At 43.4% G+C, this 21,280-nt stretch overlaps 1 protein-coding gene across 3 annotated transcripts in view; it reads left to right on the forward strand.

Annotated features, from left to right (window-relative positions):
- The window catches only part of LOC106741764 (DE-cadherin), a 156,497-nt gene that overhangs the window by 128,440 nt on the left and 6,777 nt on the right, over positions 1-21,280 (forward strand). For 2 of the 3 annotated variants that reach the window (XM_014614068.1, XM_014614069.1), the window contains exons 2-15: positions 2,939-3,012; positions 8,255-8,390; positions 9,734-9,972; positions 10,720-10,743; positions 11,314-11,505; positions 14,318-14,622; positions 15,707-15,977; positions 16,102-16,681; positions 17,178-17,359; positions 17,455-18,802; positions 19,424-19,647; positions 19,734-19,961; positions 20,627-20,966; positions 21,057-21,209. In XM_014614068.1, coding sequence (XP_014469554.1) covers positions 2,939-3,012; positions 8,255-8,390; positions 9,734-9,972; positions 10,720-10,743; positions 11,314-11,505; positions 14,318-14,622; positions 15,707-15,977; positions 16,102-16,681; positions 17,178-17,359; positions 17,455-18,802; positions 19,424-19,647; positions 19,734-19,961; positions 20,627-20,966; positions 21,057-21,209 — 4,296 coding nt within the window. The remainder of the gene's footprint in view (positions 1-2,938; positions 3,013-8,254; positions 8,391-9,733; positions 9,973-10,719; positions 10,744-11,313; positions 11,506-14,317; positions 14,623-15,706; positions 15,978-16,101; positions 16,682-17,177; positions 17,360-17,454; positions 18,803-19,423; positions 19,648-19,733; positions 19,962-20,626; positions 20,967-21,056; positions 21,210-21,280) is intronic. The other variant, XM_014614070.1, reaches the window with a different exon arrangement.

The following is a 21,280-nucleotide window of genomic DNA, read 5'->3' on the forward strand; positions in this document are numbered from 1 at the left end:
TCTGTCGCGGTGCTGTACAGATGTGTTGCTCCCACAACTAGGGCGGAACAAGATAATGTACGAAGTGTTAATTTGAATGTTCGCGAGAGGACGGATCGGTTCTCGTGGCTTCTAGTGACGCGTTCGATGGAGCCGGGAGTGATAATAAATTCGATTCGAGCGACGTCAACGATTTCAGGTTGCGCCAAATGATTTCGTGGGCGGGGCGCGCCCGGGAAACAGAGGGAGAGAGAGAGAGAACGACTTCCAATTCAATTGTCGAGGGTCTCGCAAGTGACTCCTCTCAATCGAGATATTTTATATATGTGTATACACACACAATCGTGCTTACTGCATTTTAACCGAATTGAGCGACAGTCGTTTATCGAACTTCCCGGCGCAACATAATTAATTTGACCGGGGATGAATGATTATTAACGTCAAGCGGATCGATTGCGTCGTTGCGCGGCACTTTCGCCGGATCTGTTTTCCGCGCGAAGCGGGCGAAAAATGCGCGAGAACCAAACTCGGATGCATTCGGAGAGAACGAGGCTGGGGAAAATATACACACGCATATCCGCGCGAGCGATTTATGATCCGAAGATATCCACCAGCCTAGCTCGCCGCCCGCTCATTCTGTCGCGCGTTATTTGTTTCGTCATTTTACCGTATTTCATAGCGACCGGGCTCGAGGGTGAGCCGTTTGCGAGCCTGGCTGAATTTCATGCAATTCCGGCGGTATCGCTTTTACGCGGCGGCACAAATTTACTTAAAATTCGGGACAGAGCCCGCATTAAGTGCGGCCAAACCGCATTGTGGCCGGACCGCACAAGCAGCAGGAATGACAACGTTTCGTCGCCGTCACGTATTGTGGTCGGGAAGCATTAACAAAGAGTGACACGGAACGTTTTCGTCAGTGTTCAAAAGTATCGCCGATATAACTGGTTAAAACGGAGGATCGCGTTTGACCCCATTTCCCCTTTTCTCACTCTCTCTCTCTCTCTCTCTCTCTCTTTCTCTCTCTCTCTCTCTCTTCTTCCCTTCTGTGCATCTACGTGTTTCAACGAAAAAGGTGAACTTTTCCACGGTGTTTTTCACATTTGAATTAATCGGAATTATTCAAACTTACGGGCGAATATTTCTCCCCCCCTCCCCCCAACCGTGCCGTTGGTATCCGAGGGAACGTTTGCTCTACGGAGGAGTCTCTTTGCATACGTAAAACCCGTATTTTCTTGTACGCGCTTTTCTTTTTGCTTTTGTGCATTAATTTACAAAGACTTTCTGACGTCACATTAGCAACGCCTACTTTGCGTAACTTATGCATAGTTCCAAGATAGCGTAAGCAGTTAGTTCCAACTTGTATTCTTAACTCATCGGTGTTGGTAAGGATGCTACCTCGTTGCGAACAACATGTGTATATATATATATATATATATATATATATATATATATATAGAGAGAGAGAGAGAGAGAGAGAGAGATTCTTACAACGAGGTTCCCGCCTTGAGGTATATAATTTCAAATTCAGTTAGCATTCGACAGTCGCGAATTTCGTTAAGACCGCTCCAGTTATGCAAGTTATAAATTTTTCCCGCAGAAATATATTTCGTTTCATTACGTCGTTTTACACTCGTAAATGTGTGTCTCCCCTCTCCTTCTCTCTCTTTATTTCTCTCTCTCCGTGATTCACTCGCTGCGAGAGTCAAATCACGCAGAAATGCGTATCGAGGGAACGCTTGATATTTTAAATCGCGCACATGTAAAACGCACATTCAGGAGGGAATTCGCACGCGCCGAAAACAGAAGCGGCTAAATTGCTAGCTGAAATAATTATTGCGAGTGCAATATTTAGAACACGCCATTTAACCGGTGCATCGTTCATCTTAAATATTATAAATTCAACGTTTTCTTGATGTTTCTCCTAGTGAATATTATTAGATCGCCTTTTCATTGATCGCGCGAGATATTTCCATCAAATTCTGATGGAAACATCGTTCAACGGGCGGCACGTGTGAAAATGAACGTGTGGGCCTCTCGGATCGCGCAATTACCATTAAAGGTATTTTCTCCGGACATACGATGTGCATTAATTGATTAGACTATCCATCTAGTAAACGTGCGTGACACAATGCAGATCCGTCGCATTAATTCTTGTTACTCATTCCGCCAATTCATACCAGTGATATCAATTCTGGGTATTCCCGGTATCTCGATTACTACTCGGCTACCTGAGTATCCAATCAACCAACCAACACAGTAACATAACATCAATTATAATTTCCCACACTCTCGGTGTGTAATATAACGCATGTGTTGTGTTACAATTATAATATTGAATGGGAAATTATAACATTGATGTTATGTTACTGTTAGTTCGCTGGGTTATTATTACGTCTTTTTATTTATTCATCCTATGCATAAAAGTATTAGGTAAAGTCTACGAAAAGGAGATACTTTATGAAATATTCAGCTTTTATACTAGAGCACGCCAAAATAGATTAAGAAACGTCCGACAAAGAAGTCACCTTGCATTGATTTCACCTTTAATACTTTTACACGTGGAAATTAACGTGGAGAATGTTTGTACAAACAGAGAATATGGAATATTTATTGAAATGTTTTTTATTATCCGCTGACCTGAGCAATATCCGCGAGTTTATTATCCTGGTATAAAAATATCCGGTTTGTACCTACAATATTAGTTCGCGCAAATATCCAACGAATTGGGTTTATACACATCGCCGCCGGCAATGAGTGCACCAAACGCGTACGTTAAACGACCACTCGATTCGCACCGTCTAATTTTGTTCATGTGTGAAATAGCGTCACGTGTTAAACGCGTTATTCCCTTAGACCGTGCGAGAGACCGCGGGACGATCCGCGCAAGTGTGCCTATCGGCCGCGCAATATCCTAAATGGGGCGATATCATCATCCCACCGTTCTTTCTTTATGTTACAGCGACTGCAACGAGATTGAGGCACTCGAGACACCTGGACGTGAGATCGCAGTTCCCGGACGAGGAGGAATTACCGGTGAGTGCTTCTCGATTCGTTCTTGATTCGATTTCTCATCCTCCACCCACCATTGCGCCGCACCGCGCACCGTCCCACTTACACTCCCCTCCTTCTGTCTCAGACATCAAGCCCGATTCCTTTTACCACCCCTGGTCTACGAGGATCCCGGGATGATCCTCGTATAAACCACCTTTCTAGCACGTGGATAATGGATTTGTCTCTCCTCCTCTCCCTCCTTCTTTCGCCCACGTCGCCGATCTGTGTGAACAGTTAAATATTTACCGCGCACGTCAGCAGCCCGGGGTCTCTACGTGACATCCACGAGCGGGCCTGAATTTGTCGCCGCTCGTTGCGAATGGAGGACGGCAGGAGCGACGAAGGACCAAAAATATCGCCACGTGCCTTGCCTCACCTTACCTCCACCTTCACCGTGATCCTGTAATCTTTTCAATCGAATCTCCGACTCTACTGTGCGGCGTTAACCGCTTTCCCGCCTTTCCAGCAACCACTACACCCCCGCGAGCTTATCAGCGCGTATCTCCTCGTAACGCGAGACAAACGCTAGTGATGTGAAATAAATTTCCTCCATCGCCGGGATTCTTTCCCTCTCTTTCTTATCCTTTTCCGTGTTTTTTTACAGCTACTAACGGGCCGTACAACGAAACATTACATTAATCTTACTTCCGCTTAGCGAGTGAGCGAGCATTTCGCACAGCGTGTGTCGTATTTCAAAGTAATTTCGCCGAGAGTTAACCGCGAATATAAGCGACTTCCGGCGGGGCCTCCGCCACGTATTTTTCACCCTCTTCCCTCTCTTCTATCATTTTTTCTTGAGTCGCACGTTGAAACATGCACCACAGACGAAACGACCTTCTGACCCCAGGTATAACGCCGCAGTGACGTGTTCAGGGCGCGCTCGCGCGACGACCGTCTTGCATAAATAATTCCTCTCGTAGACGAGCGAAATCACTCGTGATTCGATGAATAGGTCGGGCGCCGTGCGACAACTCGCGCCATACGTTCTGAACGGCGAGACACTTCACGTGCGAGAAGTGCTTCGTCAGCGGCCCCTGAGACTCGCTTACGAATCGCTCGTAAATCGTTGACGTTACGCCGAAGTTCGCTCGCGGCGGAACGTGGGATATTTAGGAACGCGAATTGCGCACGGGAGCGACCGGGGGTGGCGCGGGAACTTGTGTACACATAGAGAGGCGATTTCCCGTACGCATTCCGCGACATTCGTCAGTCGACGGCCGAGACTCCGGCAAGTGGCGTTCGAATGAGACTTCGACGTGCCGTTTTGTCGAGATCTATAATCGAACGGCGAAGTTATGTGGGACTTAAGGAGGTTCTCTAGCACTAAGTGCGGCATTCCCAGCGCGTCAAGGGGGCTTCTCATAAATTTACTATTTATCCAGCAAAATTCCCTCTCTATACATTTATCTCACCCAGCCAAATAACAAATGCTAATTTGAAAGCGAAGCTGAGCTAAATATACATGCACAATGTCACAGATACGCACTTATTACTTTTGATTTTTTTTTTTATTAATATTATATTTATGCATCGGTTGGACTAATGGAGATACACAGATGATAGAAAGAAGTATGTAAGTGTTTAAATATATATTCACATATACGTATCTCAAGTGTCAAAATAATGTCAGAAGTTCGACTCGGATATTTTTGACGTTTCAATAAGCTAATCCGCGGCCGATCTTCGCAGCTACGACGGATGAAACGCTTATCATTAATTGAATGTAATTCATCCCGCTGCGTCGTGTACGGCCGGGGCCGTCGCGCGAATTTTTCACGGGGGATCCGTGCGCTGAAAGCGGCATAATCGGCGGAAATATGCAAATATACAATCGCGTTTAATTTATCCGTATCAATAGTGCAGTGTCAGTCCGCGCATCGGGCGGAATTGCGCGCGTGTATAAGCGAAATTCGCGCTATAAATTCGTTTCGTCGAGTTAAGCGCGTGATAAAATTTACTTAGCCGCTACCGAACGCGCCTCGTTATTTATTTACGGACGCTCAATTGAGCTCTCCCTTTCCTTTCCGCCTCCGCACGACCCTTTAATTTTCAATATAAAATACCTCCCGCTAACTCACTCCCAGGATGAAATTCTTTCCGGGCAGGGGAAAAAAAAAATCAAACGCGAAGTACTTGAAAAATAATGAGAGTTCGCCCGGCAGTGTACACCCCTGCTCTTCTTGCGATCGTGTAATGAAACGCAGCTCCCTTATAAACGTTGCATTAATGGAGTAACGTTTAATGCTCGGTTCTTTTAAGAAGGAGGCTTCGAATTTCATCGTTCTCCCGTCGCTTCTTGAAAGACCGTTGAATTAGCGGACGATGGTAGCGCGATGAGGCTCGTTAGTCTCTACTTCTCTCTCGCCCGCTCGCTCGCGTATTAATTGTTCCGCAAAGAAGACGTCGTCGGACGGCCGGGCCCGACAGCTTTTTCGCTTTAATATTAATTAAGGACCGAGCGCGTCTTCTGTAATCGCTGTTGGTGTGTGTGCACGCGCGCATGTGTGCTCCCGCGGTGCCCCAATATCCGAAGGCACGAGGAGGGGCGCGCTCTTAGAGACCGGGGGTCGTTTGCTCGGCTACCACGTGTAAAGATGTCGGTTTCTTCGCTCGATTTACGACACCGCTGCGAATTCGCCCGGGGTATCATAGCCCAATGTATACCGTCTACGTTAAACAGGACTCTCACGATATAATTCATGCAATCGCGCGCACATTCGTCTCGTTATTCCCTTCTCTCTCTATATGTATCTCTCACCGGAGGTAACGGGTTAGCGACGCGGAATTTGCGATAACCCACTCTCTATGTGGTGTTGTAATACACCGTGGGGTGTTCTCGTTTCCTTCGCCTCTCTTTTTTTCCCCTCTTCCTTTCCTTCTTTCCTCCTCTTTTCCTTCCCTCTCTCTTTTTATTTCCTTTTCCCTATCTCTCTCCCCCCTATCTCTCTCTTTCGTTATCGCGATCGCACACTGCGACGGTAGCAATTACGCATTCCAATTGACGAGATCTTCTTAAAGCCGGTGCACGAATCAGCTGCGGATAGCATAACGGGGTTAATATGCTAAAACGCGGTTAACTTGTTTATCGTTAATGAGGCTGGAAAGTACGGGAGCGGGCGCGGCGGCGCACCGCGCCGCGAGTACTATATCGAGGTAGCGCATGACCCAGCAAAGTGCTGCGCGAAATTCTAAGCGGTCTGAGGGTTCGCCCGGTGAATGCCGAGGCGTGTCCCTCGCCCCTCGTGTGAGCAAACAGCACGGGAGCGAGAACACACGCGGATTATATTTCTTACCGAAAGTGTTGTTTACCCGGGGATATCGTTATCCCCCGGTGGGATAGAAAATAGTAATGAATATTAATGTCGCGACCATTTAATTACATTGGAGATAACGGTCTAAGTATGAGCGCGTCTAGGGAGGTGCGCGGGGGAGACTCTCGCGTTATTGTGTTATCCGTATGGTTAAATTATCATCATCCGAATTGATTTTTGCGCCCGGTGGCATTTTCTCCGCGCGGGCGCGAGACCTCGCGCGCTACCGCGTTCGATACGCACCTCCTTCGCCTTTCCCGTCCCGGGCATCGGATTCACCGCGGATCTAAGAAGCCGGTATTCATAGCCGGATCTTGAGCAGCGTGTATCCGAACTCTACCGACAAATTTCACGTTGAGAAATAAGTAAAAATGTTCCAGTAAATATGTATCTGCAGAAGCTTGGTTTTCGAGATACAGCCTTCATAAAATGGCAAAATATGAAAGATAATGTGTCGCGATAAGTGGGTTAAGAATGCCAATACTTTTTTTATCTGTATACTTTTTTATCTATACTCATTTTATCTTTATTATTTTTTATCTATACTCATTTTATCTATACACATTATATCTACTTTTATTTTTGAAGATAATACTTGTCGGCCTGGATATTTCTGAATATGCACTTGCAAGATTCGAACGTGTATGCGCGTTGTTAGAAGATTTTTAACTTTAAATTGAGTTCAAGTAATACTCGCATCAGTATGAATCCAATCAAATCAAGACTAAAAGTTTTTCTAAGAAGATTATGACATCCTTGCTTATATATATGAGAATATCCACTCTTCATTTAAGACTAATTCTTTTCCACGTAGTCACTTATTTGTAAAACACAACTTAATGAATAAAATGTATATTTTCTAAACTGAAATTGCGGCAGCTATATCGCAGAAACTAAGCGTTTGAGAACATATGTTTTTTTTTTTTATTAATCTTATGTAGAATCTATCACGTGAGTTTGCCGGTGAAGTTCAGATACATCCTGTATTTAAGATCGTTCGAAGTTTACCTTCAGATGCTTTGTAGCCGACGAAACGCTACGGTATCTGAGGACGATCTTACGTATAAGTTTATGTATAAGACCGGCCCAGGTATATGTTATTAAATATACGTTTGAACGTGTTGAACTAACACGTGCGACTGAAACGGCGGGAAAGCGTGTAAAAAGAGCTACACACTTATACGAGTGACGGCAACACACTTGGACTTGCAGCGTTCTCGAGCGGGGAATCAAGTTTCGCGTGTCGGTCGTCGCCGTTGTCGTCATTGTGCGGATGTCTCGCGGTTACCCCTCGCGCGGACACGAGAGTTGAACGCGACTCGATCGCTCGTACGTTACACGTATTATACGCTAAACGCCACCCGCGATCGATGCTAATCGCGACGAAACGGTAACACACGGAACGTACGAGCGCGGTCGGTGCCATTATTTATGAGAGTATAGCCCTCTCTCTCACCAAGACGCAACAGACCGCGTAACGTGGCGCAAAGCCGCGGAACTTGGCTAACCTTGCCACATGTTCTAGATCAGCAATGTGCAGAATTATTACCGCGAGCGCTCGTAATAGCACGGCGCCCCCCTTTTTTTTCCCATCGCTCGCTCACCCTCTCCTTCTCTCTCTCTTCTCCTTTGTATCCGCGACCACTCTTCTCCCACGAGTCGTTGGATCTTTTATGAGGAAACGCGACGTAATAGACCGCCGGAGTCCAGAGCCATGATTAATGGCGCTTGGTTTATGAGGGGCGCTTTGATTTATCGAGCGTCTCGCTCTAAACTCTTCCCTGTGCGCGCGCGAGCGCGGGCGCCAAGTTTACCGATTAATCCCCGGCACATCTTTCGCCCGCTCACTCCTCCCGAGTCCAAATCCGAGTAACATCCGCGCTAATAGCCGTCCGTTTCTCTTACGCTTTCAGCTCAATGAGAACTACAACCACAAACCGGTGTTCGTCAATTGTGCGAATTACGCGCCAATGGTTGATGAGGAAATGCCGCGCTTCTCCTATGTGTTCCAGGTGCACGCCGAAGACAAGGATCCGCCGGAGGATGGAGGTATCGTATCGCGATGCATATCGAATATCGTTATACATATGTAATCGCTACACTGAAAGGAAAAATTGTCTAGAATATAAGACATTATTTTGCGGGTACTAATGACGTATTTGCATACTTAAATTTAAATTCTCTTATTCAAATAGAATAAATAATTGCTTTCCCGTGAGAAAAGCTACAGATTTAAGAACGTGTATGTTTTCTTAAATGATTTGAAAAGAAGAAAAAGTTTCAAAAAATATTTTCTCAGTGTAAAAATATCTGTGTCTTCATATAGGCAAATTTATTTATTGGTACCCACCGAATGAATATTTTTTTATTTCTTTCATATTCTTTCATTTAATATAAGAAGTAATTTTACTCAATAAGAGCAGACCAGGAAAATATATTGAAAGAAATCCCACTAAAATTATAGTCATTTTCATTCATTCACTTTCGGCCGCATCTATATTTTCTTTTGATGTGTCTTAACCCAAGAAATAGCAGCAGAAATTTGCATGTAAGGTTATTCATCATTGACAATATAGCAATATTTGCTAGAAAAATAGTTCTCCTTAATATCATTCTTTCACTTATACGATTATAATATAGATTATAAAACATATTTGGCGCCGAAAATAATTATAATTTTCTGTCAGTTTGAGGATATGTCACGTGCGATACATCGTCGACATTCTTATTCTCCCGTGAGAAATTATTAGCCATTATCAACATCCATGCTCGACTCTTATTTATTAGTTTTTATCATTAGTCAAAATTAATTCTTAACGATTGAAAATCTGAGAGCTCTTAATACAGTTTTATTTAGAGCATATGCAAATCATTCGTGAAACAATCTTCTGAAATATATATGCAGTAAAAAGGTAGAAAAAATGGTGATATTCACACAAAGTGCGAATTATCTTCTTTACGATCCTCGAGATTTTACGACCTCGTATTCGCCTGCGATGAACGTAGAGAGAGAGAGAGAGAGAGAGAGAGAGAGAGAGAGAGAGAGAGAGATAGATAGAGCGCGCAATTGCGCGTAGTGTGGCGAAGCTTATTTTTAATTAGATTCCATTGTCCCCGATAGATTTTCGAAGTGTCGCCCCGAGGGAAGAGCAAGATCTAATTATATCGATAACGAGATTGGAAACAGAGGGAGGTCGAAAATAGACGCATCGGTCAAACAGAAATATCCTATTCTTGCTGTTGTTATTAGTTGAGATAGATATATATTCTCTCTATCTCTTTCTCTCTCTCTATTTTCGCGCGTAAATCGCGACGAATAGCAAGGCAACAAGAGATACGATGTGGGTCGTTAATCCTCACCGTTTGATCGTCCGTTTTTTGTCTTTTCGCAGGCACCATTACGTACAAATTCGTGACCGGGCCGCAGGAGAATGTTAAATTCGAGATCGACAACGTAACTGGTGTGATCAATACGACTACGATAATGGACAGAGACGAACCTATTAAGGATAGGGAGTTCTACCTCACGGTGCTCGCCACCGACAACGGGAGGCCGCAGCTGGACGATGTGTGTACATTTAAGGTCACCATCAGGGACATCAACGACAACGAACCCGTCTTCGACAAAGTGGTACGTAGCCCGACTAAACTGAGCTCTCCGACTTATCAACTCATTAATACGTGCATGGATCGATCGGGCCTTACCGGCAACCGTGGGTTGCGTCTACAAAAGAAGCCGAGTGCACGCGTACCGATATGCGGCCTACATTATGCATCCGTGACAATTACGCGGGTATTAGAGCAGTAATCGACCTGTACCCGGGAAAAGGTGGAAAGAGGTGAAAGTCAAACGGACCAGCAGCACAGTTTCCCCGTTTGTCTTACGAGATCGTGTCGGGGGACCGAAAAGCCGAAAGAGTAGGAGTCTGTTCTCGGTGATTTTTCTTGTCTCATTTTTCCCCTAAATAGAGGGGGAGGTTAATTAAAACGAGGATAATTTGGAGAAAAGGAGAAACGATTTGCGTGCGCGTGCTGTCCGCTTAAAGCCACGCGATGAAACATATTTCGAAAATCCGACGCGTTTGCGAAAACGGATCAAGTCAATTTGAAGCAGCAGGCAGAGAGAGAGAGAGAGAAAGAGAGCGTCGATACGCGTTCCGTCCCATTCTGCATATTTTGCTTGCGTAATCGATTTCATGAATGAGTAGAAGCTCCCACTGGTCGCAGAATTACGGCTCCCCCGTACGTTCATATCGTGTGCGAACTCCCTTTTTTTCCCCACAGAAAATTAACCTCCACTCGACCTATCCATCACCACCACCGCTACTAACAGGTTCTGCTTCAAATTCTCTTTCTTTTTGTTTCACTCCAATCTCAGGTCTTCCGTGGATACAAGTGGCAGGTTGGTCTCTCGTGTTTGCCGTGTGTGAATGTTGCTCGATGTAAATGGGAGGAATACAAGTGCCTCAAGTCCTTTTGTCACCGTCGTCGTCGTCGTCTCTTGTTTGTTCCGCTTTATTTTTACCAGCAGTATGCGTACCTCGCGAAATGAACGATTATTTGATTTTCACATGCCGAGCGAGCCGTTTCCTGTATGCGCTTGAAAAGATACACCTTCGTGTTCCACCGCGCTAGGGAGACTCGGTAAACCGCGACTGCAAATATCCGCGCGTCAACGGCGGGAGAGATAGAGGGAAAAAAAAAGGAGACACTTTTCGCGATCGATAATGACAATCGTGGCGGGATGATGACAGTCGTCGCGTTTCCCCCCGTTCCCTCCGAGTTGTCATGCATGTACGTAATACTATAGGAATGACAAGGCACTGTGAGCACGATTCATTCGGGTATTGCATGGAACGCATCACGCTAAATGCATTTTGATGATCACGCGCGCATATACCGCGAACGGAAAACCGGTATAATTTTCGTTCCCCTCTCCGTTTAATGAATCTTAACTTTGTTGCGCATACAGGCGTACACCGAATCCGTGCCGCAAGATTTACCCGTCGATCGCGAAGTCATGAGAGTCTCCGCCAGCGATCCCGACGACGGTGACAATGCCACTGTGCGTTACAACTTAACGGCTAAGACAACGGCTGACGACGGGTACTTCCGGATCGACAGAGAGACTGGTATCATATACCTCACGCAAACTATAAAAAACGTAAGTGAGCACGGTATTAAGAGAGAGACAGACAGAGGGGGAGAAAGAGAGCGCTACTTAACTAGCGCGTTCTTCTCCCGCTTCTCGTTTTGTAATGTTTCCCCGGCGAAACTAGAGCTCGCTCCTTTCCTGATAGTTCGAACGGCGATAGCCGCTTTTCCTCGTCGTTGTGCGAGTTACCGTGTCATTCATCGGCAAGTTCCGTTGCGCCGGTGTGTTGTGGCTCGCGCACACTATAGAATTTCTTTCTTAGTTACTAACGAGAGCGTATATTGGCCTTTAGAAGCAACGCTCGGATATTATATAGTGCGATATTGAATATTAATATTACCGATATTAATATTGTTATTATTATTGTGGGGGGATATAGTTGTTTTATAAAGGATAAAGTTGCGGGGGAAAAATTGATTTGCGGCTTATGGGTCGGCTGAGACAGTTCAACATGCCCTTTACTCGCTAAAACTACTTTATCTTCCCACAATAATAATATTAATATTAGAAATATTAATATTCAATATCGCATTATAATATCCGTGCGTTGTTTCTGAAGGCCGATATGCGCGTTCGTTAGTTACTATTTATCAGGAATATTCTTGCGTAATTCTTGTTTCTTAATTATTCTCAGAAGGTACATTTTTCTATTGGATACAAGATACGTTGCGAAGCTTATAAAAAGAAAAAGTATCGCAACCTTTCCGTCCAGCATTGTGTATGCGCGGGATATACTTTTTCGAGGGTGTTATCCGTTGGAAAATTTCCCTTAAGGCGCTCGAATAAAAGTAGCATCGCTGAAGCTAAAATATTTATTTATTTATTTATTCAATCAATTAACGAAAATAAGACTCTTTGGTGTACAAATTTAAAGACGGAGGAAATTATACAAGATTAATTCCAATACATACGAAACGAAATGCATACAAAAAAAAACATTTTTTGAGATTACTCAATTTGATGAAGAAGAGAGAGGACATGGATCAAGCTACGTTTAAAAGAATTCAAGGAGTTATTGGAAAAATCGATAGATTGAGAGTAACTGTTCGTTAATGTGCAAATTCTACTCATACAGTTAAATCTGCCACACTAATAGAAAATTATAGTTATTTTCGTCTCCAAAAATATTGTATAGTATTAGGTTGGTGCAAATGAAATGGCTGGTTTATAAATATAAAGTTGAAAGTTGTATTTTTCAAATTTAAAACTTACATAACTAATCAAAATAGCTTTCACCTACTTCAATACACTTCTACCAACGTGATCCAAGTGCATCAATGCACTTTTTAAAAAAATCTAGAGAGCGTGAATCGATAAACTCCTTAAATGCATTTTTCACACTTCTTTCTTTATTGAAATTCTTTTTTCATGAAATTTTTGCCCGCCAAAAACGCATCCAGATGCTTGAAAAAATGATAATCTGTTGGTGAGGTGTCTAGAGAATAGGGAGGGTGAAGGAGAACTTCAATGTTCACTCGGCGAGTTTTTGAACGGTTTGTTTTGCAATGTGTGGTCTAGCGTTATCGTGCAACAGCAACGTGTCTGTTGACCAATGCTGGCTGTTGAGCGCACAGTTTTTGGTACATGGTGGCAATTTCCTGACAGTATTTATCAGAATTTATAACCTCACCTTATTTGGTAAATAAATAGTGAACGATACTTTTGCTAGACCACTATACAGACATCATCATTTTCTTGGGGTGAAGATTCGATTTTGGAATGTATTTTGGAGCCTCATTCGTATCTAACCAGTGCGCAGAACGTCGGTGGTTGTCGTAAAAAATCCATTTTTCATCACAAGTCACAATCCTGTGTAAAATTCCATCTGTATTCTGTCGCAACCGCAAAGAAATGCAGATCTCCAAACGTCTCAATTTGTCACTCTCTATGATTTCATGGGGGACCCATTTATCCAACATTTTCACTTTTCCTTAACTTGTTTAAATATCGGACGGCAGTTGAATGATCAACTTCGAATCTTTTGACAATCTTTCAGACTGTTAACCTTGGATCTGTTTTAACCATCTCCTTCAAAACAACGTCATCAATGACGGGAGGTGCGTGTCCGCGAGACAAATTGTCGAGGTTTGTGTCCCAGAACGAAATTTTTAAAATCAACGCCTCGTCGTTCTTTCACTTACAGTACCTTCGCCAAATGCAGTATGAATGTTACGCGTTGCCTCAGCTGCAGTATGACCAAGTTTGAACTCATATAAGTAAATTATACGAATTTCTCTATTTTTCATCACGGCGTTAATGCAAACTTCTATGACTAACAGTACAATATAGAAATAAAGTTATGTGCGCTAAATCACATGTGGATCATGTACTTTTCACACAGTATATATACACCGTCTTCTGTATGAAAGAAAAGTAATCTATAGGGGTGGGAAATTCAAAACACTGAAAAACGGCTATTTCATTTGCACCAACCTAATATAATAGTAGCGATATGAATGTAAATTTATTATTATTGACACTATAGTGACACTTACTAGAAAAGCGGTTCCCCTGACTATTTTTGTGATTAAATAAAAAAAAGAGTATGTTTAGCGAAAATAACTATAACTTTCTATTAGCAGACACACGTACGATGACACTCAATATAAAATATCGAATGAGCTATTCTGGATGACGCATGAAGAATAAACGTTAACAATTCGGGACCCACTCTATAACTGTGATTTAAATAAAATATACATATCAGAAAATATTCTTACATATGTGACGCGTATCGATTCGGTTTTTCGAGCAAGCTCAAGTTTCCGTCGGATTCACTTGGTGGAGCGCATAAATTGCTCACGTTACCAATTTTGCTCAGCACAACCCAGGCTATAGATTCGGTATGGTGGCTAGGGCCATGGACCTCGGCACACCTTCATTGTCTTCTGCTATTGATCTCGATATACGGGTAGTAGAGTCGCATAAGAAGGCGCCAATTTTCCTACCGAGGCCATTAGAGCCGATCAAGTTAAGGGAGAATTTTTCCGATTTCGACGCCAGCATTGTCCGTCTGAAAGCGATCTCCAACGTCAACGACTCCAACAGCAAATGGGACAATTCGAACCTGCTCTTCGAACTGGTCGTCGGTAGCAAAGAGCAGACTAACAAGCTGAACACCTTTAGGTATCTATTAATTTGCGCACGCGCTCTTTTTTCTCGTTCCGTATACACGTAAACATTTTTTTGTTGATAATGTGAATAACATACTATACTATAAGAGTATAATTTACTAGATTTCTCTGTTGCGGACTGGGATATATTCATACCGAGGCCATTATTTATGTGCGACAGCAAACGAATAGTTTAATCAGATATATCTTTTAATCTGATGATATACAAATTTACCATTACGTACAAGAAATATCAGAAAAATGTCCCATACTGACATATATATTTTTGTCGCTGCAATTTGGACTGATCGTTATTTTTCAGTACTGGTATCGGAAAAAATGTTATCCCGGGTAGTAACTATTGTGCAACGTATAATATTACCGTATATGCGCGTCTATGACGATAGCAGAAAAACGGAATATGTTTTTAGGTAGAGATAGACAGTTGTAACGGTGTTAATTATATTGCATTGTTCGCCATCGTTTGCAAAGGAACCGTTGTACAACTAAATCTATGTAACAATAAGCAAATCTGCAAGTCAGCTGCAAATTATAATGATTTATTTGACTTTGTTATTTTAGTTAATAATTATTATTTATTACCGAGAAATGTTAACCCTTTGCGGTGGTAATAGTTACAAACATGGGTATTTTGCCGGGAATATCCCAGAGTTCGACCACAAAGAGTTAAATATTTTTATATATAATTTAATTAATCTTTCAAAGTTTTATTAACATCAAAGCGATGCGTACCGAAAGATACAGAAAGAGATATATTCAATATGGGAATTTTTTCCCGCTCCTTTGAAAGGACCATTATGAAAAACTTTCACATACACATGAGAAAAATTATTACATCCGCGTACAGTTTTATTACTTTATTATTACTTGCTCTCTAAATTTCCCATACTTCCTTGAAATTTCCTCGACATTAGAAGTATATCATAGCCAGGTTAGGTTACTGGTATCTTTTCGGCCCGTGAATGTTTACACCTCCGAGAAGAATTCCCTGTGTGTAATTGCGGAGCGAGAAATTCCAACGGCCCTACACGATATGTAAACGTATACTGAAATGTTTCACTTTGCGTTCCCCTCAGATTAGAATCGAACAAGGACGTGGCGGACATCAAGATCTCCCAGGCCCTCGATTACGAGAGCAACACGCAGTATTCATTAATAGTACGGGTGCAAAATAAGAATCAGTTGGCCGCCGAAACGGTAGTTGACATCGAAGTTCTCGACGTGAATGATATCATTCCAACTTTCCGTGATATCAAGAAAGGAAGCGTGTTGGAAAACGAACCGCCGGGAGTACCCGTGATGCAAGTACGAGCGATCGATCTCGACGGGACTTCCGCCAACAATCAGGTATCAGAATTATACGAATTAATAATCCCGATCTGAAGCATCTCTCTCACACATACACACGCGCGCACGTGGACGCGCTTATCATCGTTAATCTTGCTGTATCTCGGTGTTATTCCTTTAAAAGGTCCGTTACGAGTTGGACAACTTTAAGGAACTGTTCGCAATCGACAGCGTAACTGGCAATATCACGACATTAGTGACGTTCGACAGAGAGGTTGAGGACACGTACGATATTAAAGTGATAGCGATGGATAATTCGCCGAGTGCTCTGTTCAAAACCGGCGAGCCCAACAAAGGGCAACAGGTGTTCCGAATAGAAATCGGCGATAAGAATGACAATCCACCCCGCTTCACCCAAAAGGTGTACACTCATAATTCGGTTGACGAGAACGCCAACATCAATACGTATATAACCCAAGTTGAGGCCCTCGATTCCGACACAGCAAGTCCAGTCACGTACAGCATCATAGCAGGAAACACTAACGGCAGCTTTTCCATCGAGCGCACGACGGGGAAAATTCGCGTGAATCAAACGTTGGATTACGAGCAGATCACTAAGTACAATTTGACCGTGAAAGCGTTCGACGGCGTGTTTAACGATACCGCGCAGGTGGAGATTTTCATCGAGAACGTGAACGACAATCCGCCGGTCTTCAGAGAGTTTAACAAAAATCCGACGATAGAGGAGGAGAAATTAGTGCCTGGTAAGATTACGTCGATGCGATTACTTCTCACGAGATGAGAAGGAAGAATGCGCTTGTGTGTTCTAAGAAAACTATAATAATAATAATATATTTTTATTGAACATTAGCCATTGGTTATCTAACAAACACCAAGTTACAATTAATATAACATCAGTGTTACAATTTCCCATTCAGCAATGTAAATGCAGTATAAAATGCGTGATGAAATTGTGACACTGATGTTATGTTACTTGATGTTTGTTGCGTACATATATAAGAGATAATATTTTATTTCAAAGTTAGCCAAAGGGTGTGTCAATAACTTAGGAGCTAACATTACTGCTAAATCCAACTAATTAAGTAGAAATATAACATATTATAACGATAAGAGGGAATAGAATATCACGTAATTGGCAAAGCGAGATATTCCGCAGCACCACGATGACGAGACGAAATACGAAAGTTAAGTGAAATCTACGAAGACGCATTAAGTAAATGAAAGAATCACCTTGTTTAGGATGTATCACCACCGTGGAGGCTTACGATCCAGACATCGAGGACAGGAATGCCGACCAACATATCGCGTACTTCATCGTGAAGGAAATTCAGCAACCTCTCATCGACATCGACAAAACTGGCTGTATGAAGCTGAAGAAGCCGCTGGATCGTGACCCGCCGAACGGCTATTCGATGTGGACTGTGAGTTTCCAAGCTCGTCGGGCTAATATCTTCTGAAGTTACGATTTTTTCTCTCCCTAACTTTTCACCGGTCAATCGTTATTTTTCACCACCAGGTCATCGTAATGGCGAGAGACGAAGACGGCTCGCCCACGGCGCTACGGGAATCGGTGGTCGTCAACATCACCCTTCTCGATATAAACGACAACGCACCGTTCCTCGATATGCCTCATCCCGTGATTTGGGGCGAGAATCAGTCACCTGGCAAGATAACCGAGCTCAAAGCGCGCGATTACGATTCCGATGAGAATGGCCCTCCGTTCCAGTTCCGGATCGACAGTAGCGCCGACGAAGAGATCAAAGAGAAGTTCGACATTCACAAGTCCAGTTTATTCGCGAGGGTGCAGTTCGATCGGGAACAACGAAAGAGCTACGATATACCGATCGCGATTACGGACAGCGGTTCGCCGTCCATGACGGGCACCTCGACTCTCACTGTGATCATAGGCGACGAGAACGACAATCCCATGCAGGAGGGCTCGAGCTCGATATTCGTCTACAACTACAAGGGGGAATCGCCCAATACGCAAATCGGGCGCGTTTACGTCAACGATCCGGACGACTGGGATCTGCCAGATAAATCCTTCGACTGGGCCGCCACTCCGCACGAGGGATTCTTCTTAGACACCGACACCGGTATGATCACTCTGTTGTCCGGCACGTCGAACGACACCTTTGTGCTCAAATTCATCGTCACCGAGAAGGGTCACTTCTCGGGGCGCTTGCACCAAGTGAGCGCTTACGTGAACGTCACCGTGAAGGAACTCCCGGAGGAGGCCGTAGAGAGGTCCGGCTCGGTGCGATTTTATGGAATAAACGCGGAACAGTTTGTCGAGCCCGACGAGTCCGGCGTCAGTAGGAAGGAGATATTCCAAGAGAAAGTGGCATCCATGCTGAACATCTCGGTCGAGAACGTGGACGTGTTTACTGTTCTCCACTCGCCTCACTACAACAACCGGAGCCTGCTCGACGTCCGTTTCTCGGCGCACGGCAGCCCGTATTACGCCCCCGAGAAGCTCAACACCATCCTCGCGCAGCATTCGCGGGAGATCGAGCGCGAGATGAGAGCGGATATCTTACTGGTGAACATCGACGAGTGCCTGTTCGAGAAGCTGCACTGCAACAACTCGTGCCGCAGTTACCTGAACGCCAGCACCGTGCCGTACCCCATCTACACCAACACCAGCTCGTTCGTCGGTGTCAGAGCGGTCGTGGACCCGCAGTGCACCTGCCACGTCGCGGAGCCGCTCGTCTGCCTGAACGGCGGCACCCCGTTGGCGGAACGATGCGAGTGTCCACCTGGCCTGGAAGGACGGAGGTGCGAACTCTTGAGTATCGGTTTCCACGGAGACGGTTGGGCCATCATGCCTCCGCCTGGTCAAGCCTGCGAGGAGTCACATCTCGGTAAGGGCGCCGATAACACCACCACGTGCATTTACGTTCCTCTTGTAAGATATAAAGCGAAACGCATCATCTTGACGATGACAACGCCTAATAAGAAGATGAGAAAAGGTGGAACGGGAATTTAGGTAGCTCAGTCTAAGAAAAGCGGCAAAAACGCGCGTGACGTATGAACGAAAATTTATCGTTCGAATCTTTTGTTCTTAGATGCTAGAAATGTTATCGTTATCGGACAAATTTCATAACCAACCTTCGCGGTTTGTTCACAAATATATAAGGCAATATGAAAAATATTATTACTACTACATACTAGTGTATTGAATGAAAGTCATTGTGACGTCATACGGACAAATTTCGGAAGATTTGTTCATACATCGCGAGAATGATAGATTTGTACTTCCTGCCAGTCATTTATTAAAATTCTACGAATTCTTGTTTTTTTAATCAGAGTTAGGTGATTCAGGTGAAAACTGAGGTTACGCTGAATTGAGCAGTATTATTCTTTTCGTGTCATCGTCAAACGTTACGTTAGAAATAAAAAAAGGGCGTGATGACGTATGGAAATCGATTTTCTTTCCAACTTTCACACTTTCTATCCATCGTCTACATCAACGACTGTTGCAGGACTGGAGATAACACCGCACGTCGAGAACAGTCTCGTATTCTACTTCGGACCCATGACTTACAGTCCTAAACTTGGCATTCAAGATTTCATGGCTCTGGAGCTTCAGCAAGGCTACGCCGTTTTGTACATCGACTATGGGACGGGAACTGCGCGGCTGGATCAAAGACAAATTAAATTAACGGACGGCAAGAGTCACAGAATAGATGTTTTATGGACAAAAACGGTAAGGAGTCTCTTTTCGCTTTGCACTGTCTTGATTGTGATATCAAGTGCAACCAGTTTTCACACATTTGTTTCTCCTCGCTCCAGTCGATAGAGTTGAAAGTGGACAATTGCGCTATATCTGCCTGCCTGAGTCTCACCGCACCGGTGAATGGGCCGCACGGAACCAATGAATTCCTCAACGTTAACGGCCCGATGCAAATTGGCGGGACGTTGAGCAATTTAGCGTACTTGGCGTCGAAATTGGGATGGGATCATACGCCGACCGAGAGGGGATTCGTCGGCTGCATACGCAACATGTCAATCAATGGAAATGTAAGCAACGGAAAACAGTGATCAATAAGTAAATAGGTAGTAGACAGTATAAATAATAAGAAATGGAATAACTATACTAAGTAGAATTGGATAAGTTAATTTTTATTTTTAACTAAGTTGAACATTAACGGCCTATAAAATTAACTTAGATAAATTAAAAGTTATTGAAACGGAAACTAAATAAAAAATGAAGTTAAAATTAATTCATTAAAAGTTAATTACGCATTGTGCCTATATATATGTATTTTTTGCATAAATAACCTTTTTATCGTAGATTAAATTTATGTAAAATAATGAAAAGATAATCTATTATAAGAAAATATCGACTTGTTTTATACTTAGGATTCTACACAAAAAAAGAGCATTCTTATTCTCTACAGTAAGCAACTTGCACAATGATTTTAATATTAATGAATTATTTCACTGAATTCTTTTTTTTTTGCGCTTGCTCAACAACTAGTTTAAGGCATAAGTTAACTCATTTAAAATTAACTAAGTTATGTTAAAAGTTATGAAGTTTCCTTAACTCTTAACGGATTAACTAGTTGTTATTCAATCCTGTGGATATAAGTAAACAAATTATAATACAGATTAATGAGTGAATTTAACAGATGGATATTGAAATCACATCGTACTTGAGTTGTTTTCCTCGGTTTTTGTTTCAGACGTACAATTTAGGTATGCCGTCGATATCCAAAAATGCGGATCCTGGCTGCAACCATGGCATGGCAAAGGCCGTATCGTTCGGCATCGATACGAATTTCCTAGTAGCTATATTAGTCTGCGTAGCGATATTGTTGATACTACTGTTGGCGGTGGTTGTACAGAGAAGGAAGACAGACGACATGTACAAAGATATGGACGACATTAGGGAAAATATTATTAATTACGAGGACGAAGGTGGCGGTGAGGTTGACACAGGGTATGACTTAAACGTGCTGCGAGCTATTTACGACGCGCCGCCTATCGATTCCAAGATAGCTCCGGTTGGTCTACAGGGTAGAGGTGAGATATCATGAGGATACATCATTGGAGCGTTGATTATGCACAGATTATGTTGTACAACGTCTGAAGGAGCGACTCTTTTATTTCAAGGAACCGACGAAGTTCCCGACATATGTGGTTTCTTAGACGGCAAGAAGGAAAGCTGCGACAAAGATCCCGACACGAATCCGTTCGATGATGTGAGACATTACGCTTACGAAGGAGAGGGCAATTCGGAAGGCGACTTGTCGTCGTTAGCTTCCTGTTAGTATTTTCACTCACCGGAAGATCGTATCGCGCGTCTTCGTTTCTTAATAATTAACCCCTGCTCGCAC

Source organism: Dinoponera quadriceps, unplaced genomic scaffold, assembly GCF_001313825.1.
Source record: "Dinoponera quadriceps isolate SergipeBrazil2010 unplaced genomic scaffold, ASM131382v1 scaffold587, whole genome shotgun sequence".
Taxonomy (NCBI): Eukaryota; Metazoa; Arthropoda; class Insecta; order Hymenoptera; family Formicidae; genus Dinoponera; species Dinoponera quadriceps.